The sequence below is a fragment of the Notothenia rossii genome (assembly GCF_949606895.1).
Source record: "Notothenia rossii genome assembly, chromosome: 4".
Taxonomy (NCBI): domain Eukaryota; kingdom Metazoa; phylum Chordata; class Actinopteri; order Perciformes; family Nototheniidae; genus Notothenia; species Notothenia rossii.
In genome coordinates this window covers 52,712,096-52,736,098 of record NC_136902.1, presented here as the reverse complement: position 1 = coordinate 52,736,098, position 24,003 = coordinate 52,712,096, and the positions used below count along the sequence as shown (strand labels likewise).

At 42.2% G+C, this 24,003-nt stretch overlaps 2 protein-coding genes across 4 annotated transcripts in view; one reads left to right on the top strand and one right to left on the bottom strand.

The window, feature by feature from the left end:
* Nucleotides 1-24,003, top strand: part of LOC307035544 (calpain-5-like) — an 84,826-nt gene that overhangs the window by 21,081 nt on the left and 39,742 nt on the right. For all 3 annotated transcript variants that reach the window (XM_079675021.1, XM_079675020.1, XM_079675019.1), the window contains exons 3-8: nt 3,229-3,360; nt 10,542-10,750; nt 13,158-13,350; nt 13,429-13,622; nt 13,812-13,889; nt 17,501-17,696. In XM_079675021.1, the coding sequence (XP_079531147.1) occupies nt 3,229-3,360; nt 10,542-10,750; nt 13,158-13,350; nt 13,429-13,622; nt 13,812-13,889; nt 17,501-17,696 (1,002 nt within the window). The remainder of the gene's footprint in view (nt 1-3,228; nt 3,361-10,541; nt 10,751-13,157; nt 13,351-13,428; nt 13,623-13,811; nt 13,890-17,500; nt 17,697-24,003) is intronic.
* On the bottom strand, nt 6,593-10,531 carry ompa (olfactory marker protein a). Its single transcript, XM_079675031.1, has 2 exons — nt 8,981-10,531; nt 6,593-7,817 (listed from the first exon to the last, which is right to left on the bottom strand). Exons 1-2 carry the CDS (start codon nt 9,047-9,049, stop codon nt 7,386-7,388), a joined length of 501 nt encoding a protein of 166 aa, XP_079531157.1. The 5' UTR covers nt 9,050-10,531; the 3' UTR covers nt 6,593-7,385.

Sequence of the window (24,003 nt, the reverse complement as noted above, 5' to 3'; positions counted from 1 at the left end):
CGTTCTTATTAAACATCCGTGTTGTAGTCCGCTGTATAGAAAACTGTAGTTTCCATAGTTTCCCCAAAGCAGCAGACGCACATTTATGACATCCGCTAGCGCATCATAAACACGTCGGATAGTGAAAGTGCAGACATTTACTGGTAGAAAAAAGTATAGCTATAACCACTATAAAACATCACCGTCAATATATAATTACAATATTGACAATAACATATGCATATTATTAAATAATCCTGGGGCACTAGATTCTGTACATCCATTGGTCAGTTTGTCACATCACCACATGTTAGCGGTGCTGCTGGGTGTGTACGCTGGTTCAACTCTGTCCTATCATTTGGCTGCTCTGCCTCTCATACATGTACGTGTTGTGGTTTGTTTGCCTTGCACATTCAGAAGTCCTTTCTACTTAATCACAGGGTCTATATCCTCCCTGTCTTTACCTCGTGCTGGTCGAGTGCTCCGGCTAACGCCCTGCTCCACATTTCAGTTCCAGTATCTCTGTGCTCCTGGTTCCTCCTGTGCAGCAGCTGTAGGTTCACCAGAGACTCCACAAAGTCACATAGAAGAGGGATAATTATTATAAAGACTTATCAAGTGAACTTTGACATCTTCAGATATGTGTGAGGGAGGGTCAGTCACTGTCCCTCAGGTTGATACATATTGGAGGAATCCTTTAGCTCTTTGAAACACGACTAAACAGAGTAGAGCTTTTAAAGTAAAGGTTCCTTGTGACATTGGATATTTTATATCGTAGTTGCACCTCAGCCCCACCTGTCCATCAGTGACCACATGTTCTGTTTCTCTTGGCTGCCAGGACCTTTTTCTGTCCTCCTATATCTCATCTCTTTTCTTGTCAGCACCTGAGCCTGCAGTGTGTCAGGATCTGTCTCTGCCTTCAACTCTGACACTAGAGACAATCTGCCAGTTCATAACCTCCTTTCAGTGCCAGAAAACACAACTATTTGTTCAGCTACAGGAGCACACCTATGACTCGACTCCCGGTCCCCTGCGGTGATGACTCAGCGTTAGCGCTTTTTCTTCTAACAGGCTACTGTTAAGATAATGTTGAATTACAGCCTTTTGAAATATTGATATATATGATCTCATCACTGGCCTTGTTACACCTTCTCTGGTAGGGACATATTTGTCATGTATTGACATGTCGTTCAACAATCAGATAAGCTGAGTTTAAGTCAATGATAAATATGTCCACTGTAGGTATATCTGTGCAGCTTACTCAGCCCCCTTGTTATATCACTCGTTTGAGATTAGAACTTTCTAGTAGGTAGGACAGCGCATCCGATTCATTTCAGAGTCAAGGTACTTCTGAGGGGATTAGTTTGTGTAGTTTTGGCTTATATTTCCAAATGCAGCAGAAGTGTTCAGTGTGCTCTGGGTTTTGATAAATGTTGGCAAAACCATTCAATGCACATACCAATTCTCAAAACAATAAAAGGATGGGTCTTCTTTAGCTGAAAAAGCAGGGCCCAATGCATGTATGATGTGTATCACTATGTAGCACTTATATACTAATAAAGGACTAGCTTATCTAAAGCCAGTTGAGTAGCACTTGAAATGTTTTGGCTCTATGAAACCTGATGTACTTAAATGATTCTGTTTTCTTCTAGTTAGTATCTTCTTGGTCGAACACACTTATTGTAAGTCACTTTGGATAAAAGCGTCAGCTAAATGCAATGTCATGTAATGTAATGTGTATATGTGTTTATATTTAAATGAGTCCGCAGTATTTAAAATAATTTGTTGGCCCCCCTGGCCTTCAGTAGGCTTGAGGCCCCCCTAGATGTTACAGACCAGGGGCCGTATTCACAAAGGATCTTAGGGCTAAAAGTAGCTCCAAACTGGCGAATTTAGGAGAAACTCCTAAAAATAATGGGCGTGTCAGTCTTAAATTTAGGACTCCTAATTTTATTCACTAATAGCAATTCACAAAGTATTTTAGGCCTAAAAGTAGCAACTAAATTTAGGAGAGCTTAAAAGTCCTCGAGAGGACTCCTAACTCAGTAAGACCTATTCACAAAGAATCTGAAAATGGCTGCGAGACGAAATGTTTTGGAGACAATGGAAGACTGTGAATTGATCAAGAGATATAGGCTAAATCGTGAGGGTATCGAACTTGTTGTGGAATTAGTGCGGGGTGCAATAACATCCCCGACTAACAGGAATAACCCGATTAGTCCGGAAATAAAATGTTTAGCAACACTATGATATTTAGCAACAGGGAAAATGCAACTTTGCAATGCCGACGATTTAGGAATATCGCAACCATCAGTCAGCCGTGCCATAAACCAAAACATCAACGCGCTCTCTAGACCACATATCATCCAACAGTTTATCCGGTTTCCTTTGGACAATCAACAACTACACAGGATCAAAGCCAACTTCATGGCAATTGCAGGTATGCCCGGTGTGGTCGGTGCTATTGACGGGACGCACATAAAAATAATTGCGCCATCAAAAGATGAGGACGTGTTCGTCAATAGAGAGAAAGTACATTCCATCAACACGCAGATTGTTTTCATTCATCATTATAGGGGGACTTGAACGGCGGTATAGGCTGTTATTGAAAGTGTTTAAGTGCTGGAAATATGCTCATTGGATAATAGTTTGCAGGGTGCTTTTAATTGCCTCCTTGATTTAATGCAATTTACGTATTTTTATTGTTTGCTCTCTCTCTTTAACGTGCATATACAACGTCATTATTGTGGTCTGCACAAACTTGTCATCATGTGTGTATTCTGCTAACTGCACTGTCCATAACTATTTGATAGGAATACATTTCTAGCCTAGGCTATTTCCTTGTTTTAGTGGGCTCGTTTGTGGGATGTTGCGGATGAGTTTCACCGAGACCGCCTGCTCTGAACAACCAATCACAGTACTGACCGCTTCTAAACTCATGCACGAGAATCGACGTAATCCATAGCAACGGCGCGTCACTCTTAGTTCACTCTTAGTGATTTATCCTTAGTATGAGTAGGTCTCAGCGGCTTCGTGAATAACTTTTAAGAAAAAACTCCAACGTAAAATGTTTTAGCGCGAGTTAGGAGCACTCCTAGCGGTAAGATAAAATGCTTTGTGAATACGGCCCCAGGTATTTATGATCCACAATTAAAAGGATTGAAGTTAAATTCAAGTCGGGGGAACAAATTCAAACAATTTATCTACCAGAAGAAGTTAAGGTTAACATTGCATTCATCTTCCTTCCAGGAGTTATGCAGCGACCCCCGCCTGTTTGTGGACGGCATCAGTGCTCACGACCTGCACCAGGGGCATCTGGGAAACTGCTGGTTTGTGGCCGCCTGCTCCAGCCTGGCCTCCAGAGAGGCTCTGTGGCAGAAGGTAGAGGAACACACACTCTTATCTTTCTTTGTTGCTGCTCTGCATTGTTTATGATCTTTCACCTCACAACACACAATATATTTACATGAAAATCCATCAGAAAGATCACAAGCAGACAGACAACAATAAGCTCTAGAAACACAGCATCCTGATGGATTAGGTAATATTTCATGTTATTGCTTCATACCAAACATCTGTTAGGGAAACTTGCTGAGCCTCGTTTGGTGGGGCAGGATGTCACACAGCTTGTGGGTGTTTTTTTTGCACTTTTATTGCCTTTACACAGTACAGGTACTATGTAATGACATGGTTTCTCTGCACTTGACCCATCCTAGTGTTAGGAGCAGTGGGCTGCCATCACACACACACACACACACACACACACACACACACACACACACACACACACACACACACACACACACACACACACACACACACACACACACACACACACACCCCCATACATGCTGTTAAATATGTTGTAACAGCGCTGCTTTGGAATTCAAATTCTGAATAACAATGTATGTCAGAGCTAACAAATACAGTAATATCATGATTAACTGAGAAAGAAGCAGGGTCCCACCATTTAACCTATTTTTCAGCTGCCTTAAAAAGACACTATAAACAAGATTAAAATCCAAATCATTCCAAACTAATGGCTTTTGCACAGATCTATCTGATAAAGGACTTGAAGTCTGCATAAACCAGACAATAACAGCTTCCATCCATAAGGTGGCCCCAGTAACCTTCATTCTGACAGGTGCAGTGCTTCAGGACAGACACAACATGAACATCACCACGATCACATCTTGGCTTTGCAAATAGATGGGGGGGAGAAGAGTCCTTGGTTGGAGGATCTGAGTGTCCCAGCTATGAGGGAGAAAGAGTTTGATATGAAGAAGGAGAGCATGTAGGGTCCTGCATGAGATTAGCAGCATCTTTAAATATATTCTGTACTTCAGGGGGAATCAATGAAGGGATCAGAGGATTAGAGTGATGTAGAGCTTGACAGGTTTTTCAAACTATTCAATTATGGCGCATTTCCACTACAGCGCGGAGCTCGCTTTAAGCGTGCCGAGCCGTGCGGGGCCCGTTTTTGGTTGCGTTTCCACTAGGCGTAGTACCGGCTAGCGGGTACTATTTCACAGTTTTTCTAGCCCCATAAAATCGAGGTTCTTAGCGGGCCAACAACCAGGCTGAGTCGGGCTGATTATGCTAAACTAGAAAGAGAATCGCTGGCAAGGGGGCTACAACTACAACAAAATGAACATATTTGACCGTGAATAAATTGTAATACACGTTTCAAAATGATGCCGAAGTAACAGCATACTGATACCGGTTATTAAAAACCATGAATTAATGCTTTAACAAGTCTGCAGACAGACGGCAGACGAAAAACCTTTTAAAATTTGTGTTTTCTGAATGGAGATCGGCTAAGCTAACGCAGTATATGCTCCGACCGTCCACACTCATAACAACGGCCTATACCTGACATAAATAAACCAGTGACTGTATTCTCCATGACACAGACAGTCTGTGGTTTGTACTTGTTTAACTTTTGTCTAGTTTCTGAGCAGATATGAGGAGCTGTGAGCTCCGAGTGCTAACAGCTAACGGCTGATGTTGTTTTTCTGGGGTTCTCATTGAAGATGACATCACGGCTCCCCCTACACTGCGTTTCTATAGTTACTACTCCAGTTCCTAAACTGCAATGAAAATGCGCCATAAAGTGAGCCAGTCCTAACGAGGCCTAGCCATACAAAGTGAGGCCGAGCGAGGCCGTGTAGTGGAAATGCGCCATTAGTGTGTCAAAAATAATCACTGACTATGTTAGATTTCTTTTTGAAGAAAGACGTCTTCTTGGATATTCTGAAACCGGGATAGACTTTTTGTCCCTATTTACTGAGATTTATTTCAGATGAGACTATTTATTTATTTATTAATCTAGAAAACAATTAGAAAAATATGAATATGAAAATAATTGTTTGTTGCAGCGATTGCAGTGAATTTAATCTAGTTTGAAGTGTGTGTGTGTGTGTGTCGCTCTTGGTTACCTCTCTGCTCCTCTCGGGGGGGAGCAGCAGCTGAAGGAAGTGATGCTGTTTCAGGCGTCTCTGCCTCAGTTGAGCAGTTGTCCTGACTCCCGTCAATGATCCAGGAACAAACACTAAATACACCTCCGGTGTTAATAAGACTCACTCCAGAGGCAGTATGACGACAGGAGTGACAACCTTATGGTCCTGAGGGGAGACGCCCAAAAGTAACCCCCATTTAGAACAGATTGACTTTAATGCTTAAATACAGACATGATACACATACATAATATGTGAAGAGGTATTTCTTAAAGTTGGAATACATTTATTTGCTTACAATAATTATAAATAATTAGTACAGTCACTTATTTAGTTATGTTCAAAGTGTATTTAATAATAGCTAACAACTGATTTATTTAGTACACTGATTTTCTGAATGATCTTTTCCCTTGTTGTGCTGAAAATCAAGTGCTAGAAGTTTTTATTTATTTTCAATTATATTTGTAATATGTAAGTTCCTGCACCCTGAAAATAAATGGACAAAACATATATAAATGATATTTAATGATTGTTTACTAAATGTACAATGATATTGTCTCTGGCTCTGTCCCCTTTCTGTCTGTGAGCAGAACTGTCTCTTAATCAGTAGAAACATGTGCTGTCAGTGTTTGGCTTCAGTAAGGTGGAAAGTTTGACTGAAACAAGAGGGGAACTTTTGGAACATACGAGCAGATACTGTAGCTTTAAAACAACATGCTGTTCCCCCTCAGTCCTTCCCACTAAAACACAGGGAGACAGAAAGAACAGAGAGAGAATGTTATGGTAGAGCTCCTAAATGAGCAGATATTTGGAACCCAGGACACAGGGTCAGTCAGGATTAACACTTTTTGATGTGTACAACAATCAGACACTGATCTATTATAATACATTTCAAGTTTACACGGTGAAATTTTGATAGTATTTATGGTGAATACATCCTTTCATTTTTTTCACACCAAGAAGCATGCTTTAATGTTTATTCAAGATATTTGCAGTGTGTGACCTGATTTGTTCTCCCATTGCACACATAAGCCTTTGGATTCAGGCTGTTTGTGTTCACTATTGCCAACAGTTTTGGTGTGAAGCATATTCATATCTGATATACAGTAGGTTCATGCTCCGTCTCTGCTCAATGACCTGAAAAGTATTTTCTTCAGGCTAGCCATATCTCATTATTTATTTTATTTTTGGCACACTAGGGGTAGAATTACTGCCCCCCCCTCCCCCTGCTGCTTTGGCAAGTCCCACCAACAACAGTCAGCACCAATGAGAACACAGGGACAGCTTTCAGTCAATGTTTAATAGATGTCACCGCATTGATCTGAGTTTGTGTCAGGCCGACGGTCACATGCAATGTGAATATTTGATATTCCACTCACTGCTACTTGTTCTGTTCAGCAAGCCATGAGAGAATTCAGAAAGAAAATATAAAGACAGTTATATATTCAACACATTACTACAATATTCAGCCAATCAGTAAACTCAAACATATTATCACAACATGTGGCCAATCAGGAAAGGCGTGTTTTATTAACAAGTGGATGTATAGAGCCTATCCTCATACGTTTGTTATTTAAGAATTTATTTAAAGAATGCTCTTATTTCTGCTCACGTTTAATTGATTTTAGAGATACATTGTTCTTTGAAGTAGCACTAGTTCCCTGTAAATAAAGTGCATTCATGCTTTTTTTTTTTTTCTGAATATGTTTGACGTCCTTGAAATGTTGTAAGTAGTTAGGTGGTAAGGTATTAAGTCTACCCTAAGTCGTGCACAAAAATGTTTGAACTACAATCTTGTTACTATACAATTACAGAACACCAGCAGATGAAGAGATCAGAAAGACATTTTGAGGGAGAGTATGTGAGATGATATATTTGTTTCTCTTAGGGTCAAATATTGAACAAAGTATTGCGATGCAGCACTAACAGGATGGTACTGACAGACTGCAGTCATTCCTCTGGGGTGAACTCCACCGAGCAGTTTAGATTTACAGCCTCTGCCCCATCCTTGAAAGCAAACAGGAAGTACATGACCTTCCTGACCTTCGCCAGCTCAGCAATCCTTTCGCCGAACTCCTGCATGTCCGCCTCCAGCCACTTGAGCGGGGTTTCCTCTGGGTCGTTGGCATTTCTCCAAAACGTTCCGATGGGTTCTAGCAGCTGACGGGTCATCAGGTGGGTGAGGTCGGGGGTCCAATGCTGAGAGATACCGGTGATGGTCACCCGCCCGTAGGCTGAGAGGGAGAAGTACCAGCGGGAGAAGTGCAGCTCCTGGGTGGGGAAGTCCAGCCGGTACACGGCCTCGTGGGGGAGGAGCAGGCGCTCCCCATCCTGACGCTTCTGCCCCGAGCGCTGCAGAGAGGACACCCGCAGACGCATCATCTGCAGGGGGGGTTAGAGGAGGAGGAGCAGAGCAGGTAGAGATTATATTACCAGGTGGAGAGGGCAGGACGAGGCCAAAGCTCACAGCACACACTCCTGGAACTCCTTTTTGAAAGACTATACAGACTAAACATCATAATAACAAACCAAGAAGCATGTTGTAGAAGTTCTGGCAAATTAAAAAAATGAAGCGCTTCTAAAAATGTTTGATCTTTTTAGATATTTTTAATAGTGATCAGTTCAGGTACAGGACCATATTGTTACCTTGACAGCTTCCAGGTGCACCACAAAGATGTCCTGATAAATAAGGCAATCACAATTGCATAGAGCCTGATGACACATTTACATATTTCCCCCCGTTCTATCAGTTCAAAACCTAAAAAAACAATAGAAAGCAGCAAAAGGCTGAATATTTACATTTGGCTAGATAACCCATGCTTTCAAACTAACATTCTGTTGATGAGACAAACAATTACAAAGTACAGAGAAGTAGGATGTAGAAAGTGAAGCAATCCTCGCATTTTGAAGCTATGAAGCAGCATTGACTTAAAACTGGTTCATGAATTTGCAATTGTTTTGAGTAGTGAGTGTTTCAACTCCTCTATTGATCAACACAACTGGGACATTCAAATGAACAGGAAAATCATAGAACACTTTCTTAACAGAGGTTATGAAGAGTGAGCAGAGCAGTTTGAAAAAAGTAGGATGAATCTCCACAAAGCAAACTTTCGACCAACAACAAAGGAAGTAATGCACTCGCTATGTGTCTTTAGTTTTTTCTTCATTATATATATTTCTTTGATATATCCGTGTTTAACATCATCAGTAGTCTAAGGCTTCCAGGGGTTCCCAAAGTGGGGGTCGCGAGATGATTACAAAATAAAAATGAAAAAAAATAAAAATATATATTTAAAAAAATTGATTACTTTTTTTTAACAGTGCCAGTCTCTGGCATTGTTATTTTGGGGTTCGCGGGCTGAAAAGTTTGGGAACCCCTGGTCTAAGCTATAAAGGTGCTCCTGTGATGTTAACTAACCCTAGAATGTACAAATAAAACCCTGCCATGTTAGATTTAGTCCTTTTGCATTAAGCAATATGTTTTATCAGGTAAAATAAGAAAACACAGGGGTTGAGAAGTTGTGATTTGAAAGTGCGAGCCTCACCTCTGTCAGTGCAGTGTCTTCTTTAAACACCAGCTCCAAGGTGTTGGAGGGGGCTGTAGTGTTTTCCATGTCCTACCTGTAATTCTAATCCTGGCTTAAAGAAAGTGTAGAGCAGCCTGTCCTGATGGATGCTTTGAGAGATGGAGCAGATTTCACTCTTTACTCCCTCTTCTCTCTCTCCTCATAGGCTCACTTTCTCCTCTGTCTCTCCTCCCCTCCAACTCTTTCCACCACAGATTGGCACTTCCTCTGTTTGGCCTCACTAACCCCCTCTTGCCCTCGGGGAAGTTTAGTTAGAATGCATTGATTAGCAACATGACATGAGGGGAGGGGGGGTGCATTGGGAGATGGGATCAATGCAAAAACAGACGGTCAGTTAGTGTTCAGCACTGCTCATCTCTCTGCAGAAAAACAGGCACACATGTACTTTATTCCTTAATCTGTTTATAATATGCATTTATTATGAACATTTGCGCTATCATGTAAGAACTGCATATTACTATGTTTCCATAGTATAAACTCCAAACCATGCTGTCACCTATCTGCTGCCGTTTAATACATTTTGTTTGAATACTGAGGTGGGTGATGTGTGGGGGTGCTAGGCAACAGGATGCACTAATGACGTACGAGAGGGAACTCTGGGAGTTTCCTGAGGGCTTCTGGGAGTTCATCTTGTCGTAGCTCAGTGGACCAGTTATTTATTTATATCACTCACTTAACTGAGGTGTGTGTGTGTGTGTGTGTGTGTGTGTGTGTGTGTGTGTGTGTGTGTGTGTGTGTGTGTGTGTGTGTGTGTGTGTGTGTGTGTGTGTGTGTGTGTGTGTGTGTGTGTGTGTGTGTGTGTGTGTGTGTGTGTGTGTGTGTGTGTGTGTGTGTGTGTGTGTGTGTGTGTGTGTGTGTGTGTGTGTGTGTGTGTGTGGGGTCAGTAGGGATCTTAGTTCAGGTTATGGGTGGATGGCACTCCCTTGTTAGCAAGTGTACAGCCTCGGGTTGATTAGGGGGAAACAAGTGGAAGCCAGATGGTTTTTACTTTTCAAGAACAAACAAACGAATATAAAATGTACAGAGGTGATTATGTCTTGAGGTGAATATAAAACAATAATCCCTAAGATTTTCTTTCTGAATACATTTCTGTTAAGTCTCTATCCGTCACAGACTGAGGTTACACTACGGCGATGGTGAAAGCTTTTGTATTTGCAGTGTTACAGACTGGGTGTCTGAGGACATTCTCGCGGAAAAAAAGCTCACTAAGCGATGTAATGTAACTTTTGTTGTTATGGCATAATACCTGAACAAAATATTAGATTGAATTATGTCATTTACTTCTTTATTCCAAAAATAGACCTCAATCAGCATTTTGTAGACTGATCATGTATAAAATGTCACATCTTATCCACTACACTATTGAAACAAAGCCACCAACACTGTAACACTCTCAGTCTTCTCAAGTCCAGCCACCATGTGTTGTCAAGTACAGGAGGAGTGGATATAATTGGATCCTAACTGTAAAACCGGAGCTTTGACAAGACGTTGACCCCGTGTTCTCTCTGTTTCTTCTCAGGTGATCCCTGACTGGAAGGACCAGGAGTGGGAGGAGGAGAAACCGGAGTCCTACGCCGGGATCTTCCACTTCCGGTTCTGGCGGTTCGGTGAGTGGGTGGACGTGGTGATCGACGACCGGCTGCCCACGGTGAGCGGAGAACTGGTGTACTGTCACTCCAACGACAGCAGGGAGTTCTGGAGCGCGCTGGTGGAGAAGGCCTACGCCAAGTAAGACTTCAGCAAGTCACAACCATTCAAATCAAAGACATAACACTACATCAATTAGCTCTAGGTGTTGGGGAAGTATTTTCCTAGGCCCATACCTTTGACCCAGTTTATCAGTTTGTACTGCCCTCATTGTCAAAGGCCTGCAACCTTTGGTGCTGTGCTCTCAGTGTTTTGTCTCCCTGTTCCTGCCTGTTGGCGTCAGCTGATAGAGGTTTTAGTGCTTTATCTTGTTATGCACAATGTTGATTATTCTCTCTGAACTAAATACATAGGTCTAGGGTAGAGATGTTCAGAATTGGTTTGGCAATCGCTGTGTCAACTCGTGTCACAGCACCTGTCTTGTGAATCCTCCAGCTGAAGCTCCAAAAAACCTTCAGTGTTTGCCATGAAAGTTTCAGCTCTCCCCGTGTCTCTCTGAGTCCTGTCTCGATTGTTTCAGAAGTTTCCATCACAGTAGGAATAAACTACAATTTGTATTAAAAATATATAAAATATCATACTGTTGTAGTATAGTAGTGATAAAATAAATAAATTGTAATATAGAAAGAATTGAATAAATATATACTGTTATGTGTAGAGTATAACCAGGTTGTGTGTCTGGTCAGATTTTGTCACAATACCCTCACAAAACGTTACAAATGTGCAGTTGAGATTGAAATGAAGGCTGACTTTCAGAATGGAAAGTGTCTGAGCAAGGGCGCTGGAATCAAGGAAGTGGCGAACAGGCCTTTTGCGAACAGGCCTTCGTCGCAGCAGCTCCATTTACAACATTAACAAGGACAGATGGTAAGACACAATACAAGAAAAACTAACATTTAACATAACATCACAATAACTTAGAGAAAGTCAAGGGTCAAGACCCTTTATCATAAATTTGATCTGGGATATAAAGGTCCCATGACATGGCCATTTCTACTGATCATAATTCCACTGTCTACTAGAATAGATTTACATTGTTCAATGTTCCAAACTCACATTGGTTTCTCATACAGCATCTCTGTATAGTATGTGTATTCAGTCTCTGTCCTACACGGCTTGTTGGAGCTCCTGCCCCCCCCCCCCCCCTCCCTATGAGCCCAGTGTGCTCTGATTGGTCAGCTCGCCCACTCTGTTCTGAGTCTACCACGGTTACAGTTGAACATCAGTTTTTATGTGTTACAATAGCGTTTGTTAGCAACCAGAAAATGACACCAGTAATGACAAACAGATGAGAAGAATGCTGCGTGGGGTCTGGGTGCCATGTTGGCGGGACGTTGCGGGGCTCGCTGCTCTGCCCTTTGAGGCTCGAGGAGCGGACAGTGTGAGCTGGATTACTGGTGTCGTTTCCTGGTTGCTGCGTGGGGTCTGCGAGACACCGAGGAGCTCAGCCTGAGCACACACACACACACACACACACACACACACACACACAGGCTGAACTGTGTGTGTGTGTGTGTGTGTGTGTGTGTGTGTGTGTGTGTGTGTGTGTGTGTGTGTGTGTGTGTGTGTGTGTGTGTGTGTGTGTGTGTGTGTGTGTGTGTGTGTGTGTGTGTGTGTGTGTGTGTGTGTGTGTGTGTGTGTGTGTGTGTGTGTGTGTGTGTGTGTGTGTGTGTGTGTGTGTGTGTGTGTGTGTGTGTGTGTGTGTGTGTGTGTGTGTGTGTGTGTGTGTGTGTGTGTGTGTGTGTGTGTGTGTGTGTGTGTGTGTGGCATTATGTCACTATACTCGGGGGGAAAAAATATTGAAAATGAGAAATGTCCAACGAGGTGTTCTGGGGCAGCATAGACAGGTCTTTTCTGTGTTACAGTTTTACTCGCTACACTGTGTACTTTGAGGGTTTGTGACTCTGCAGACCGTTTACATGCATACAAAGCTACATAACACACAAGGGGACGGGTAATAACCGGAAAAGCATGACATGGGACCTTTAACTCTGTATTTGCTGTTAGGGTTAACTGAAGCACAACGGGGGTCTTCAGTCTGACTTCATTAAAACACGGGACCCTGCATCTCTGATTACATTGCAACCATTTATACTCACTGTTCAGAACGTGGTTTGGGTCAGAGATGATGTTGGACAGACTCCCTAAGTTATTATGGTATGCTGACTCATCGAGTCTCTCACAGGGTTGACAACGTTCTTTGAGCAAATGTTCAGCTGGTGGAGCAGTTTTGATTTCAAAGCAGTAGACAAGATAAGATAAGATAAGACTTTATTTATCCCGAAGGAAATTGTTGTGACAAACACTTGATGCAGAGTGTGTGTTATGGATTAGGCTTTAAAGAGACAATTTTCTAAATGTATGATGTTTTTTTGACTAAGAAAACTAATTTGTGTATTTGGTTGGAGAAACAGGATAGAATCAGCATGAATACTATGTATTATTACAAGTTGTGTGTGTAAGTGTTGAGCTTGTGTGTGTCATTAAGGATGTGTGGGTGCTACGAGGCGCTTGATGGGGGCAACACAGCTGACGCTCTGGTGGATTTTACCGGCGGGGTGTCTGAGCCGATGGACTTGACGGAGAACGGGTTTAAAGAAGATGAAGAGAAGCGCAGCGAGCTGTTTGAGAGAGTCCTGAAGGTCCATGACAGAGGAGGTCTCATCAGCTGCTCCATCAAGGTGAGGAGTGCACAAACACACGCTGGCTGAAAGAGGGAATACATTGATTTAGGAATGATTAACTGACTGTTGTTCCAGGCAACTACTGCAGCGGACATGGAGGCCAAGCTGTCCTGCGGCCTGGTGAAGGGCCACGCCTACGCTGTGACAGATGTGCGCAGGGTGAGGTTGGGCCACGGCCTTATGGCCTACTTCAGGTCTGACAAACTCACCATGATCCGCATGAGGAACCCCTGGGGAGAGAAAGAGTGGAATGGACCCTGGAGCGACAGGTAAAAACATGTATTTTCTACACATTTGTAAATCATTTAGGATTCAAAAGCTACGGTTTGAACTTGTTATTGGACGACAAACTGTCTGACCCTTTAATTCTGCACAGTGAAAATACTCTACACATATCGGTTTAATTTCCATATTATGTTATAAGAGTAGAAATAAAGCTTTTTTGTGTGTGTTTGCAGCTCTGAAGAGTGGAAGAAGGTGAGTAATAGTGAGAGGGAGAAGATCGGCGTCACTGTGCAGGACGATGGAGAGTTCTGGTGAGTTTACACTGCCCCCTGTTGGCACACACAGGCATAGGCTTACAATCTGTTCATCTGTTATAGCAGGGGTTCCCGAGTGGGGGTCGCGAGATGATTACAAAATAGAAATGGAAAATAAAAAAATAGATAATTTTTTTTATAATTTTTTTTTTTTTTTAATTATTAATAATAATGTTTGCATAGACATTTTCAGGGGCGGACTAGCCATCTGTATAATTTCCCCGCAACGAGGCTCCCCCTTTGACAATCCGCTAGCGCAGTGTTTCTCAAACTTTTTCATACCAAGGACCACTTAAAGAGCAACTTCCAGGTTAAAGACACCGGTGAATAAATGTGTAGGAAAATGATGAATACACTAGATTTTTTAAAAGATATACAGAAATATACACTACAGTGACATCTGGCGTCGTTTTTGTAAGAAATGTTCACCTCCGCATAAAAAAGCCTCGGCACGTGAGCTCTCGCGTGTGACGTAACACGGGGGACACAAGGGGGAGAGCGGCCGGTTTAACGTATTAATAAACATGGATCCCAATGCTAGTTTCGACACAGAAAACACAGAAGAAGTTGAACATGAATATTCAAATGCATATGACGGACCACAACCTTATAATTATGAGCCTGCTAGGCGTCCAAGAGACCAGGAGCAGCCAAGGATTAGAAGAAATAACGGCCATCGGAGAGAAATTGAGCTGTGGTGTGAGGAGAACCAGTGGAGAACTGGGCAGCTATCTTGGTGAGTGACCGGCGTTAGCTACAGAATGTTAGCTAACGTCACATCACAACATTGTAAAGTTAGCTATCATATATCAGGCTATAACTAAAGTGGCATTGATAATATAGTAACGTTACTGGCAGGACTGTTGATACTGATCCATAACAGAAACTAATGCGCAAGTATCAGCCGTATCTTGCGTTACCTAATGGAACTCCACACTACGGTGCTGTGTACCGGAAGAGAGACGCGAGATACGGCTGATACTTGACGATCTGGCGGAGAAAGGTTGTGGAGCCTCTGTTGATATGTCGTTGTAAATGGCTTGATGGAAAGCAGGTGTGTAGTCGGGGAGGGTGCACAGCTGATTGCAGCAGGTGAGTGGAGGTTGAGCCGGGAGCCAGGAGTGACAGCCACCACGCACACACAAACAACACAGACAGGGGGAAACAAACAAACACAAAGGAGACGGCTGGAGCATTACAGCCACCACAGCGTTACCTACCTGCAACTCCACACTATGTCTTACGGTGCCGTGTACCGGAGGGGAGAGAGAGAGAGAGCAGCGAAGGGGGGGTGGGGGAGAGAGAGAAGTAATACGGTTTCCTGATAAAGCTGTGGAGAGTATGTGCTGCAGGGAGGTGGATGCACAACGCACCCAGGAACGAACGCTAGCTCCGGTCCTTTTTACTGTGGACTCGATGTCCTGACAGGCTGGTATTTGTGCAACCTGCACAAACACAATACTGCACCATGATTACAAATGGTGAAATACAATGTAAAACTACCGAAAAATACCAGCTCCTTAAAACACAATCGCTCTACTCAACGCAACTCTACTATACCCGCGGTCAGAGAGCGAAGATGTGTCCCCTGTGTGATGTAATATGACGCGTTTGACGTATGACCTTAAAAAAAAGCCGTTTTTAAGAGCAGAGCTCAAAATTGCTCCTTTCCCTCTGAATTCCTGCCTCGTAAAACATATCAAAATCCTGCATTCACTTTTTTAATTGTAATTTTCAAGCAAGTTTAAGCATAAATGTAGAAAAAATAAAAACCTGCAAGATGCTCTTTAACCAATAAAAAACACTCATGGACCACCTAACTCCACACATATCCAAAGACAATAGGCCTGCTTACCCATTCCAACAGTATAACAAATTACAGCCTAATAATGAAAGCTTAACCTTCTCTATATCGCCTCGTTCACACATTAAATCAACAATACAAATACAGATTGTATAAGCATTTAGTTCAAATGCGATTTAAAATCCTCTCAGGTTTTACACCTCTTATTATGAAATGTAGACTACATTTATTATGTACTATTATTTTAAACACGAGTTTATGTCCGAGCCAACAGACTCACAGATTGTTGGCTACTGAGAGATATGCAAAATACACCGCATGTAGTATGACACAAACCTCCGCTGTGGATTTTCTAAACAAAATACAATAAAACTATGGTCGCAGGCCCAAGTTTAAATCTCTGAGGCCTGCATGGTCTGTCTACAAAACAAAAATAAAAAACGTTTATGCAGCCCCAACAACAGCCTCTGATCATCAACAGACTTCATGCAATGCTTCATCAGATGCATATATTAGATAATAATCTCTATTTCACTCCTAACACATCTAAATCTACTTTCAGCATGTAAATGTTCATAATATACATCCATTGTTTGTTCTATATGCTTCTTGAAATCCTAAAAAAACACATATTTTTTCTAGAACAGATTACAAATCGCCTGAAAATGGTACAAACAACCCGGCGGCAGATATACGTCTCTGGGCGGGCATTTGATTTACCAGGGTGGGCCCACCCCCAAACTTACATTTCCCGGGAAATCTGAATTGTCAAAGGGGGGGAGGGGCTGTTAGATGCTCGAGATTTGTCAACGAGGGGGGGGGTGAGGGAGGGAGGCACTCGTGAATTATTTTTACGGAAACAGAGGGGTTTTAGTTTTAGGTTGCCATAAGGCTGTTGACGGTCTTATTATAGGCTGCATCCATTGGTTGGTTTTGTGGCACATTTGTAACGCTGTGCCAACTTGGGCAAGCATGCAGGCAAACTTGAGGAGCGCACACAGGGTGGAGTGAGGTTGAGCGATGGAGAGAAAGGGAGAGGGAGAGATTGAGCGAGGCAGATAGCGTGTGCAGCGGTCTGCTTGCGCACAGAGCCGGAGTTTGTGAGAGAGCCGGCTTGAGAGTCAATTTCTCTTCAAAATATAATTGATTGCCAGCCTCCCTTGTCCCTGGCAAATCAGTTACGTTGGTAATGTAACTGATTTCTTCTAATATGCCTGCATCTGGCGCTGAGTTGCCATATTCCTTTCATGAACCACTTCCTGATATCCATTGTTGCAGATAAATATAAATGATAATAGCCAAACTAACCTAGCAAGAGTAAACTGACAGGCTGCTGTGCTGCATCTCACTCAAAAACCCACACGACTCAACCCAGCGAAAAACCAGTCTAGCGCGCAGCCTTTCATTCAGAATTTCATTCAGAATTTCATAGCAAAATAAAAAAATGATATTAAACTAATCTTTCAACATAGTTTAAAACAAAAATAAATATTAGGACAGAGCCCTACAAATAACAACCATAAACATAATAATAAAACAATTAAAATGTTGTATTCAGCCCTGATTAAAACTGCGGGCCCAAATCCTGGATGGGCGGGCATCCCCCGTCGACAGGGGGTCGCCAGTCTCTGGCACTGTTATTTTGGGGGTCGCGGGCTGAAAAGTTTGAGAACCCCTGTTTTATTGAAAAATACTTGGGTCATTTCACATGTTCTTTTCTAAATATATCGCTGATAACACAGTAAATTAATGTTACTAAAAAGAAATAATACATACCCCCCCTTCTCTCTGTCCCCTCCTTCAGGATGACATTTGATGACTTTATAGCTAACTTCACAGACCTGATACTGTGTCGTCTCATCAACACGTCCTACCTGAGTCTGCACAAGACCTGGGAGGAGGCTGTGATCCGGGGCTCCTGGCGCTGCCATGATGACCCGCTCATCAACCGAGCGGGGGGCTGCACCAACAACAAGCACTCCTTCCTCCAGAACCCACAGGTGTTATTCCCTGTTATCAGTTCATCTGTTCTCAGATTTGGTATTATGCACGACTGTTCGCATTGTGTTAGTGAAACTCTGAAATAGATGAACTCTGTAGGTCATGAGGTCAGACAACGGAACCAACTTGGTTAGAGCTGAACGTGAACTAAAAGAAGCAATACAAGAGTTAAACCACACACAAATTCAGAAAAAGCTTCTTAAAGAGGAAATAAACTGGATATTTAACCCACCAGAAGCTCCCACCACGGAGGAATCTGGGAAAGACAAATCAGAACCGTCAGACGCATTCTCAGTGCCCTCACGCAAGAACAGAAGCTTGACGAGGAAGGACTTGCCACACTTTTCTGCGAAGTGGAGGCGATCATAAATGATCGACCCATAACGACTGTTTCCAACGACCCTGGAGATTTAGAGCCCCTCACTCCAAATCACCTTTTACTGCTCAAATCAAAACCATTTCTTCCGCCTGGTGTCTTCAATCCGAGCGACTGCCACGGGAAGAGAAGATGGCACCATATTCAGTACATGGCCAACTTATTTTGGAAGCGATGGACCAAAGAATACCTACCGGAACTCCAAATAAGGCAAACGTGGAACAGGGAAAGGAGGAATTTTGCAACCAGGGACATTGTCCTTATCGTTGACGAAAATGCTCCAAGAAATTCCTGGCTCATGGGACGGTTAACGCATGTCTTGCCAGACTCGAGGGGTTTTGTACGACAAGTGGAAGTACAGACAAAAACCAGCACACTCCGTCGACCCATCACGAAGCTGGTACTGTTGGTCGAGTCCCAAAACAAGCTCTAGCCCCCTTCCACTCTTGCACCACACAAGCACATTTACACACACGGACTCATGTGTTAATACACATTCGCCCCACAAAGGGTCAGAAGCCCTGAAGATGGACACTATATTGCAGTGGACTTCATATGAATTATAGTAGTTAACAAACAAATGTTTTGTATTGGCTCTCCATTTTATGTTTATTAGTAATTGTCATGTGTGATTCCATAACAATTAGGGGCCGAGTGTAGGAGCCAAAACGTTGATTTATTATTTTGATTATTTAATCACTTAATGTATGTAATGGAGTATAATTGATTGGTGTCATTTGATCGGGATCCGCAGCCACGGTGGGGCGGAGCGGCTGATGGGTGCTGCGATTGCCTCTGCTGGTTAAGAGTCCTGCTGATTATACTCTGGGTTCTATTTTGGTTGCCACACGGTTTTTTGACCGCTGCATTGCACTGCAGAGAAGAGAAGATTTGTTTATTTAAATGATGAAAACTGTTTCAACATTGTCTGGTAAGATACCTTAATTTGTGTGTTTAAAGAAGAGAACGAACAGAGCTGAAATGGAAACGATAACGTGGAAATAAATGTACCAAAAACAAACAATATACCTCTGAGTGATGTGTGAGCGCGTAGGCCAGGCGCTAAAACCAAAGAACAGAAAAGAGCTTAAGAAAGGTGGAAAGAAGGCTCTTTTATTTGTCAAAAAACCCAGCTTGATGAGCGCTGGTCTGTCGAAACGTTTGTTTTGAAAACAAGAACTCAGAACTCATAACAGTGTGTCAAACACTCGCCTTCGTTTTACTATGGATTCTACTTCCTGGAACGACGGTGTTGTGAAACGGGAATGACTGAAGGCAACAATCACTCCTCCTCCAACTACGTATGTAACGCGTCACTGCTGTGGAGCGTTCAAAGACTGTTGGAAACGTCTCAACTCGCGGCAAACAGTACAAAACGCAAGGGAAATCAAGGCAAGACAATGAAAGTCCACAAACAATGAAGTAAAATTCAAAAGGAATAAACTTGTTGTCTTGAACAAAAATGGCAGACTTGGAAAGCTTGGAAAGTGTCATTGACTGTGTATATGGAAAGGCTCAAACGGCTGAAATCATCAAGGAGTGCAAAATTGAGTGCATTGACAAGGAAAATAAATGAAATCAGACAATTCATGGAAAATGTCTGCAATGTGGAACTGGTTAGGTCGAAAATGGAAAGTGAGTTTACACAAGGAAATGGAATAGTTAAATGATTCTGTTCAAGCTTTAATGTCCACTGAGGAGGAGAAAGAAATGGAACCGGATGAATGGTACAACCCCAAAGCAGCTGCCTTGGAAGAGTTTACTCAGGAGGTCTTGAACTGGATCGCTGATGCTCCTGTGTCCAATGTGGTCCAGACAAAAATAAAAGGACATATGAGTGTTGCACCTCAGGACAGTATTTCAAACGTAAAGAGTTTTCATTCACAAAGTTCAAGGAGATCCTCTCTGTCTTCTATAATATCTGCTAAAATAAAGTTGGAAAGTCGAAATGCAGAATTGTTAGCACAAGCTGCTAGGCTGACTCAGAAGCAAGCACTGGAAAGGGAGGAAGCTGGTTTGAAGGCAAGAAAGGAACAGCTGGAACTTGAAACAGATTACAATTAAGTGTAATCAAAGGAATGGAGGATTCTCATGCAGGCATGTACCAAGCAGGAGACAGAATGAATGAATATTGGGATAACTCACAGTTTGTGAGTACAGCATTAGAGCAAGAAAATGCTCATTTGAATGCCAACAAGCATAAAACAAACAACAATAAAACTGCAAATGCCGTTAATAGTGAAACACAATTCATACCACAACGTCCCGAAAGTTCAACTTCATTCAGCACGTCTTCTAGCAAGGGAGAAGGCAATATGAACAGCTTAATAAGCATCATGGAAAAACAGACCATAATAACAGAAACAATGGTAAAGCAACAGAACATTTCTTCATTACCCCCGCTCAGCATTCCTACCTTCAACGGAAACCCTTTGGATTATCGGTCCTTCATAAGAGCATTTGAGCACGGTATTGAAGAGAAAACAGAAATCAGTAAGGACAGGCTTTACTTTTTGGAGTAATGCACTATTGGCCAACCAAGGGAGCTTGTGCGCAGTTGCCAATATATGCAATCTGTCAAAGGATACATGGAAGCAAAAAGGTTGTTGAAGCATCATTATGGAGACGAATATCTTATCGCGACAGCCTACATCGACAAGGCTCTCAATTGGCCATCTATTAAACCTGAGGATCCACAAGCTTTAAAAACCTTTGCTGTGTTTCTTAATGGATGTCTCAATACAATGGATAGTGTGGAATACATGGAAGAAATGGATCACCCAATCAACATGCGAGCTGAGAGAAAACTGGAGGGCTAAAGCTTGTGATATACAAGATAAAAAACAACAGAAGAGTTAAGTTTGAAGATCTAGTGAAGTTTGTTGACCATCATGCTAGAATCCTTTCTCATCCAGTGTTCGGAAACTTAAAGGAAATTCCAAATACGTCAGCAAAGACAAGCTACACATTCGTTCCTGCTACTCCCAGCCCAAGGTTCAAACAGAGATCTCCAGAGTTATATAAAAGTGGTTTTGCCACTAGTGTATCCCCAATACCTCAGAAAGAAAACAGTAACAGACACAATGACACATCCCAATAGAACCGATGCATCTACTGTAAAGGAGAACATCATCTTTCTGCTTGCAATCGGATTCTCAAAAACACCCACAAAGAGAAGTTGGAATTCCTCAGAAGCAAAGGACTTTGCTTTGGATGTTTGGAAAAGGGCCACATGAGCAAAGGATGCAAACAAAGACATACCCGCAAAGAGTGCAACCTCACACACCCCACTCTTTTGCATTTCAGTAAGTCGAGCAAAGGAAAGGTAAAGACTGTTGCAAATGCTTTAGTGGATATGGATAAAGATGATTCACGGGAGGAGGATATTGGGGCCGGTGAGCCTGAAGGCACCCTGGCTATCGTTCCTGTGAAGGTGAAAAGAAAAAAGGGTAATACCATCATAACAACATACGCCTTTCTGGACCCAGGTAGTACGGCTACCTTTTGCACAGAGTCCATTCTACAGCAGCTTCAAGTGACTGGACGCAACACGGAGATACTCCTACGAACAACGAATAAAGAGGAGTCAGTTAAAACATCTGTTGCATGTGACCTTCAAATATGTGGTCTTGAAAGTAACCAGTATGTAGCACTTCCACTTGTTTATTCCCAAAACAAAATACCAGTACGAAAGGCAAATATTCCCTCTCAGGAGGACGTGGGACAATGGGAATACCTGAAAGAGGTCAATATACCACACATTGATGCAGAGGTTGGCTTGCTAATTGGGTGCAGCGTGCCAAAAGCTTTAGAGCCATGCAAAGTCATAAACAGCCAAGGGAATGGCCCGCACGCTGTTAAGACCATTTTAGGTTGGACAATAAATGGACCTCTAGGAAGGTCAGATACAGATGTAGCGATTCATTTCAGACAGTTTGAAACGCGAGGGCCGTGATTGGTACGTGATCTGCCCTCGCTCAAGGGAAGACCTCCAGTTTGACTTGAGACCGCCCCCGTGATCGATAAATGTAATTATAATGAAGCCAGCTGCAATGAATCATTGATCCACCAGGGGGCGCAGTGGGGTTCCACACTGGAGCTCATGTGAAATAAAGTCAGATACAGTACGCTGGATGTACAGCGGAACTTTGTTAAGATCCATATGTCACGGATATCATACTCTGTGCTAAATAAGAGACATGTAATCATTTACAAAACATCACCATGTTTTTATTTAACAAAATAATGTTGTTTAGTCGAAAAAAACGAACAGGAGGAAATGTAGCCCGGCTCTCGATTTTTAATCCTAATTTAATCATCATCTTCACCACGATCATTTATGTTTATGTTCGCCGAATTGACATGTAATCACTGACACATATGAATATACTGTATTCAACTTCATTAAAAGGTTATTAACATGCCTAAACTCAGTAATTCACTAAATATATTTATATTTTAATGGAGCCTTGTCGGCAGATCAGGATCCCAAAGCGGGGCGGAGGGATCCTGATCTGCATGACGGTTGTTATTTTCCCCATAAGGAACAAGTCGCTGCAAATGATCCCGCTTATTACACGGCCACATTCTCAACAAAGTAACGACATGACTCCCAGTATTAATTGAAATGCTTTTATGGATTTAGAAAATATTTGTATTGATTTAAAAAATAGTTGTATGCAGGCCTGGAATTTCGTCATTTTAGGGGCAAGGCCACTTGGCCTTTTGAGTTGTCAATTTTTTAAGGGCACAAAGGCCAAAAGTCAGGGCACCAAGGCCATAAATTAAAACAATGATTTAACATACGATATGAAGTGACTACGATTGTATATGCATTTACAATACTTTTATATATATTTATTAAGCATTCAATGGACACCAAATTGCAATTAAACAAATTCTTTATTAAAACTACCAAGGATTCTTATAGCACAGACATGTTTGGCTCACTGTGAGACTGTGGTAGTGGGCCTACGTCAAGGTGTGTCCTTATTCTGAGTCACTTGAAGATGGAGATGATGACGAGTCAGGGAGATTTGGACTTTTGGGGTTCCTTTGACCATAGGGATGAATATTGGGACTCCTTTTGTTGATGCCAGCTGCCCACCATCTTGCCACAGCTTCATCACTTTGATATTCAGCAGGAGCACAACCCTGGGATTTGATGAGGAGGAGATCTTCAATTGTTGAAGTGTGCAGGCTTAAACGCCAATCGCCCTGCATTCTCTTCATTACTGAGAACTGCCGTTCAACTTGAGAGGTAGAGACAGGAAAAACTAGGACTATTTGTATTAGGTGCAGCAGATTGGGGTACATTCTTCCCTTCTCCAACAAGAATCTGGACGATAATGGGAGGAAAGTTTCCCTACTATGGTGACGCACAATGTCGTATGTAGACAGTTCAGGCATGCCACAAGACATGTGAATGGGTATTTTGATCGCGTTTTGAAAATTGGGCGATATAAACGAGCAGCAAACTTTGAACTTCCGTCTGCGATCGCCGGTAGTCAAATAAGTCTGCACAGAGGTCTTTGACAGCTAACAACACAGCGCTAACTGCCTAGCACTAGATAATAATAAAAAAAGAACACAACTGCAACATAACTCAGGGTTCTTACACCTTTTCCAAAGTCAAATTCAAGCACTTTTCAAGCATTTTCAAGGTGCATTTTCAAGCTTTTCAAGCAGCGTACAGCTGTTGTAAATTACATATTTATATGCACATATTTATACTCAAATGATTATTTCCCTACCTCACATTAAATCCGATGTTCTTTATGCTATAAACAACCAAATGTGTGTTTCGTAATAGCATTCTACATAAGGATGACAAATTAAAGATAAGAAAACAAAGTTTAATATTGTAAAATGAGTGACCCATATCATATATAGTAGACTGGGCATCCCATATAACCTGGCTGAGCCAATAT

Bases quoted from the DNA above. Each gene is read 5' to 3' on its own strand.
- ompa (XM_079675031.1), bottom strand. From the start codon at position 9,049: ATGGAAAACACTACAGCCCCCTCCAACACCTTGGAGCTGGTGTTTAAA. The intron at 7,818-8,980 runs GTGAGGCTCGCA...CCCCCCCTGCAG, and splicing joins AAGACACTGCACTGACAGAG to ATGATGCGTCTGCGGGTGTC.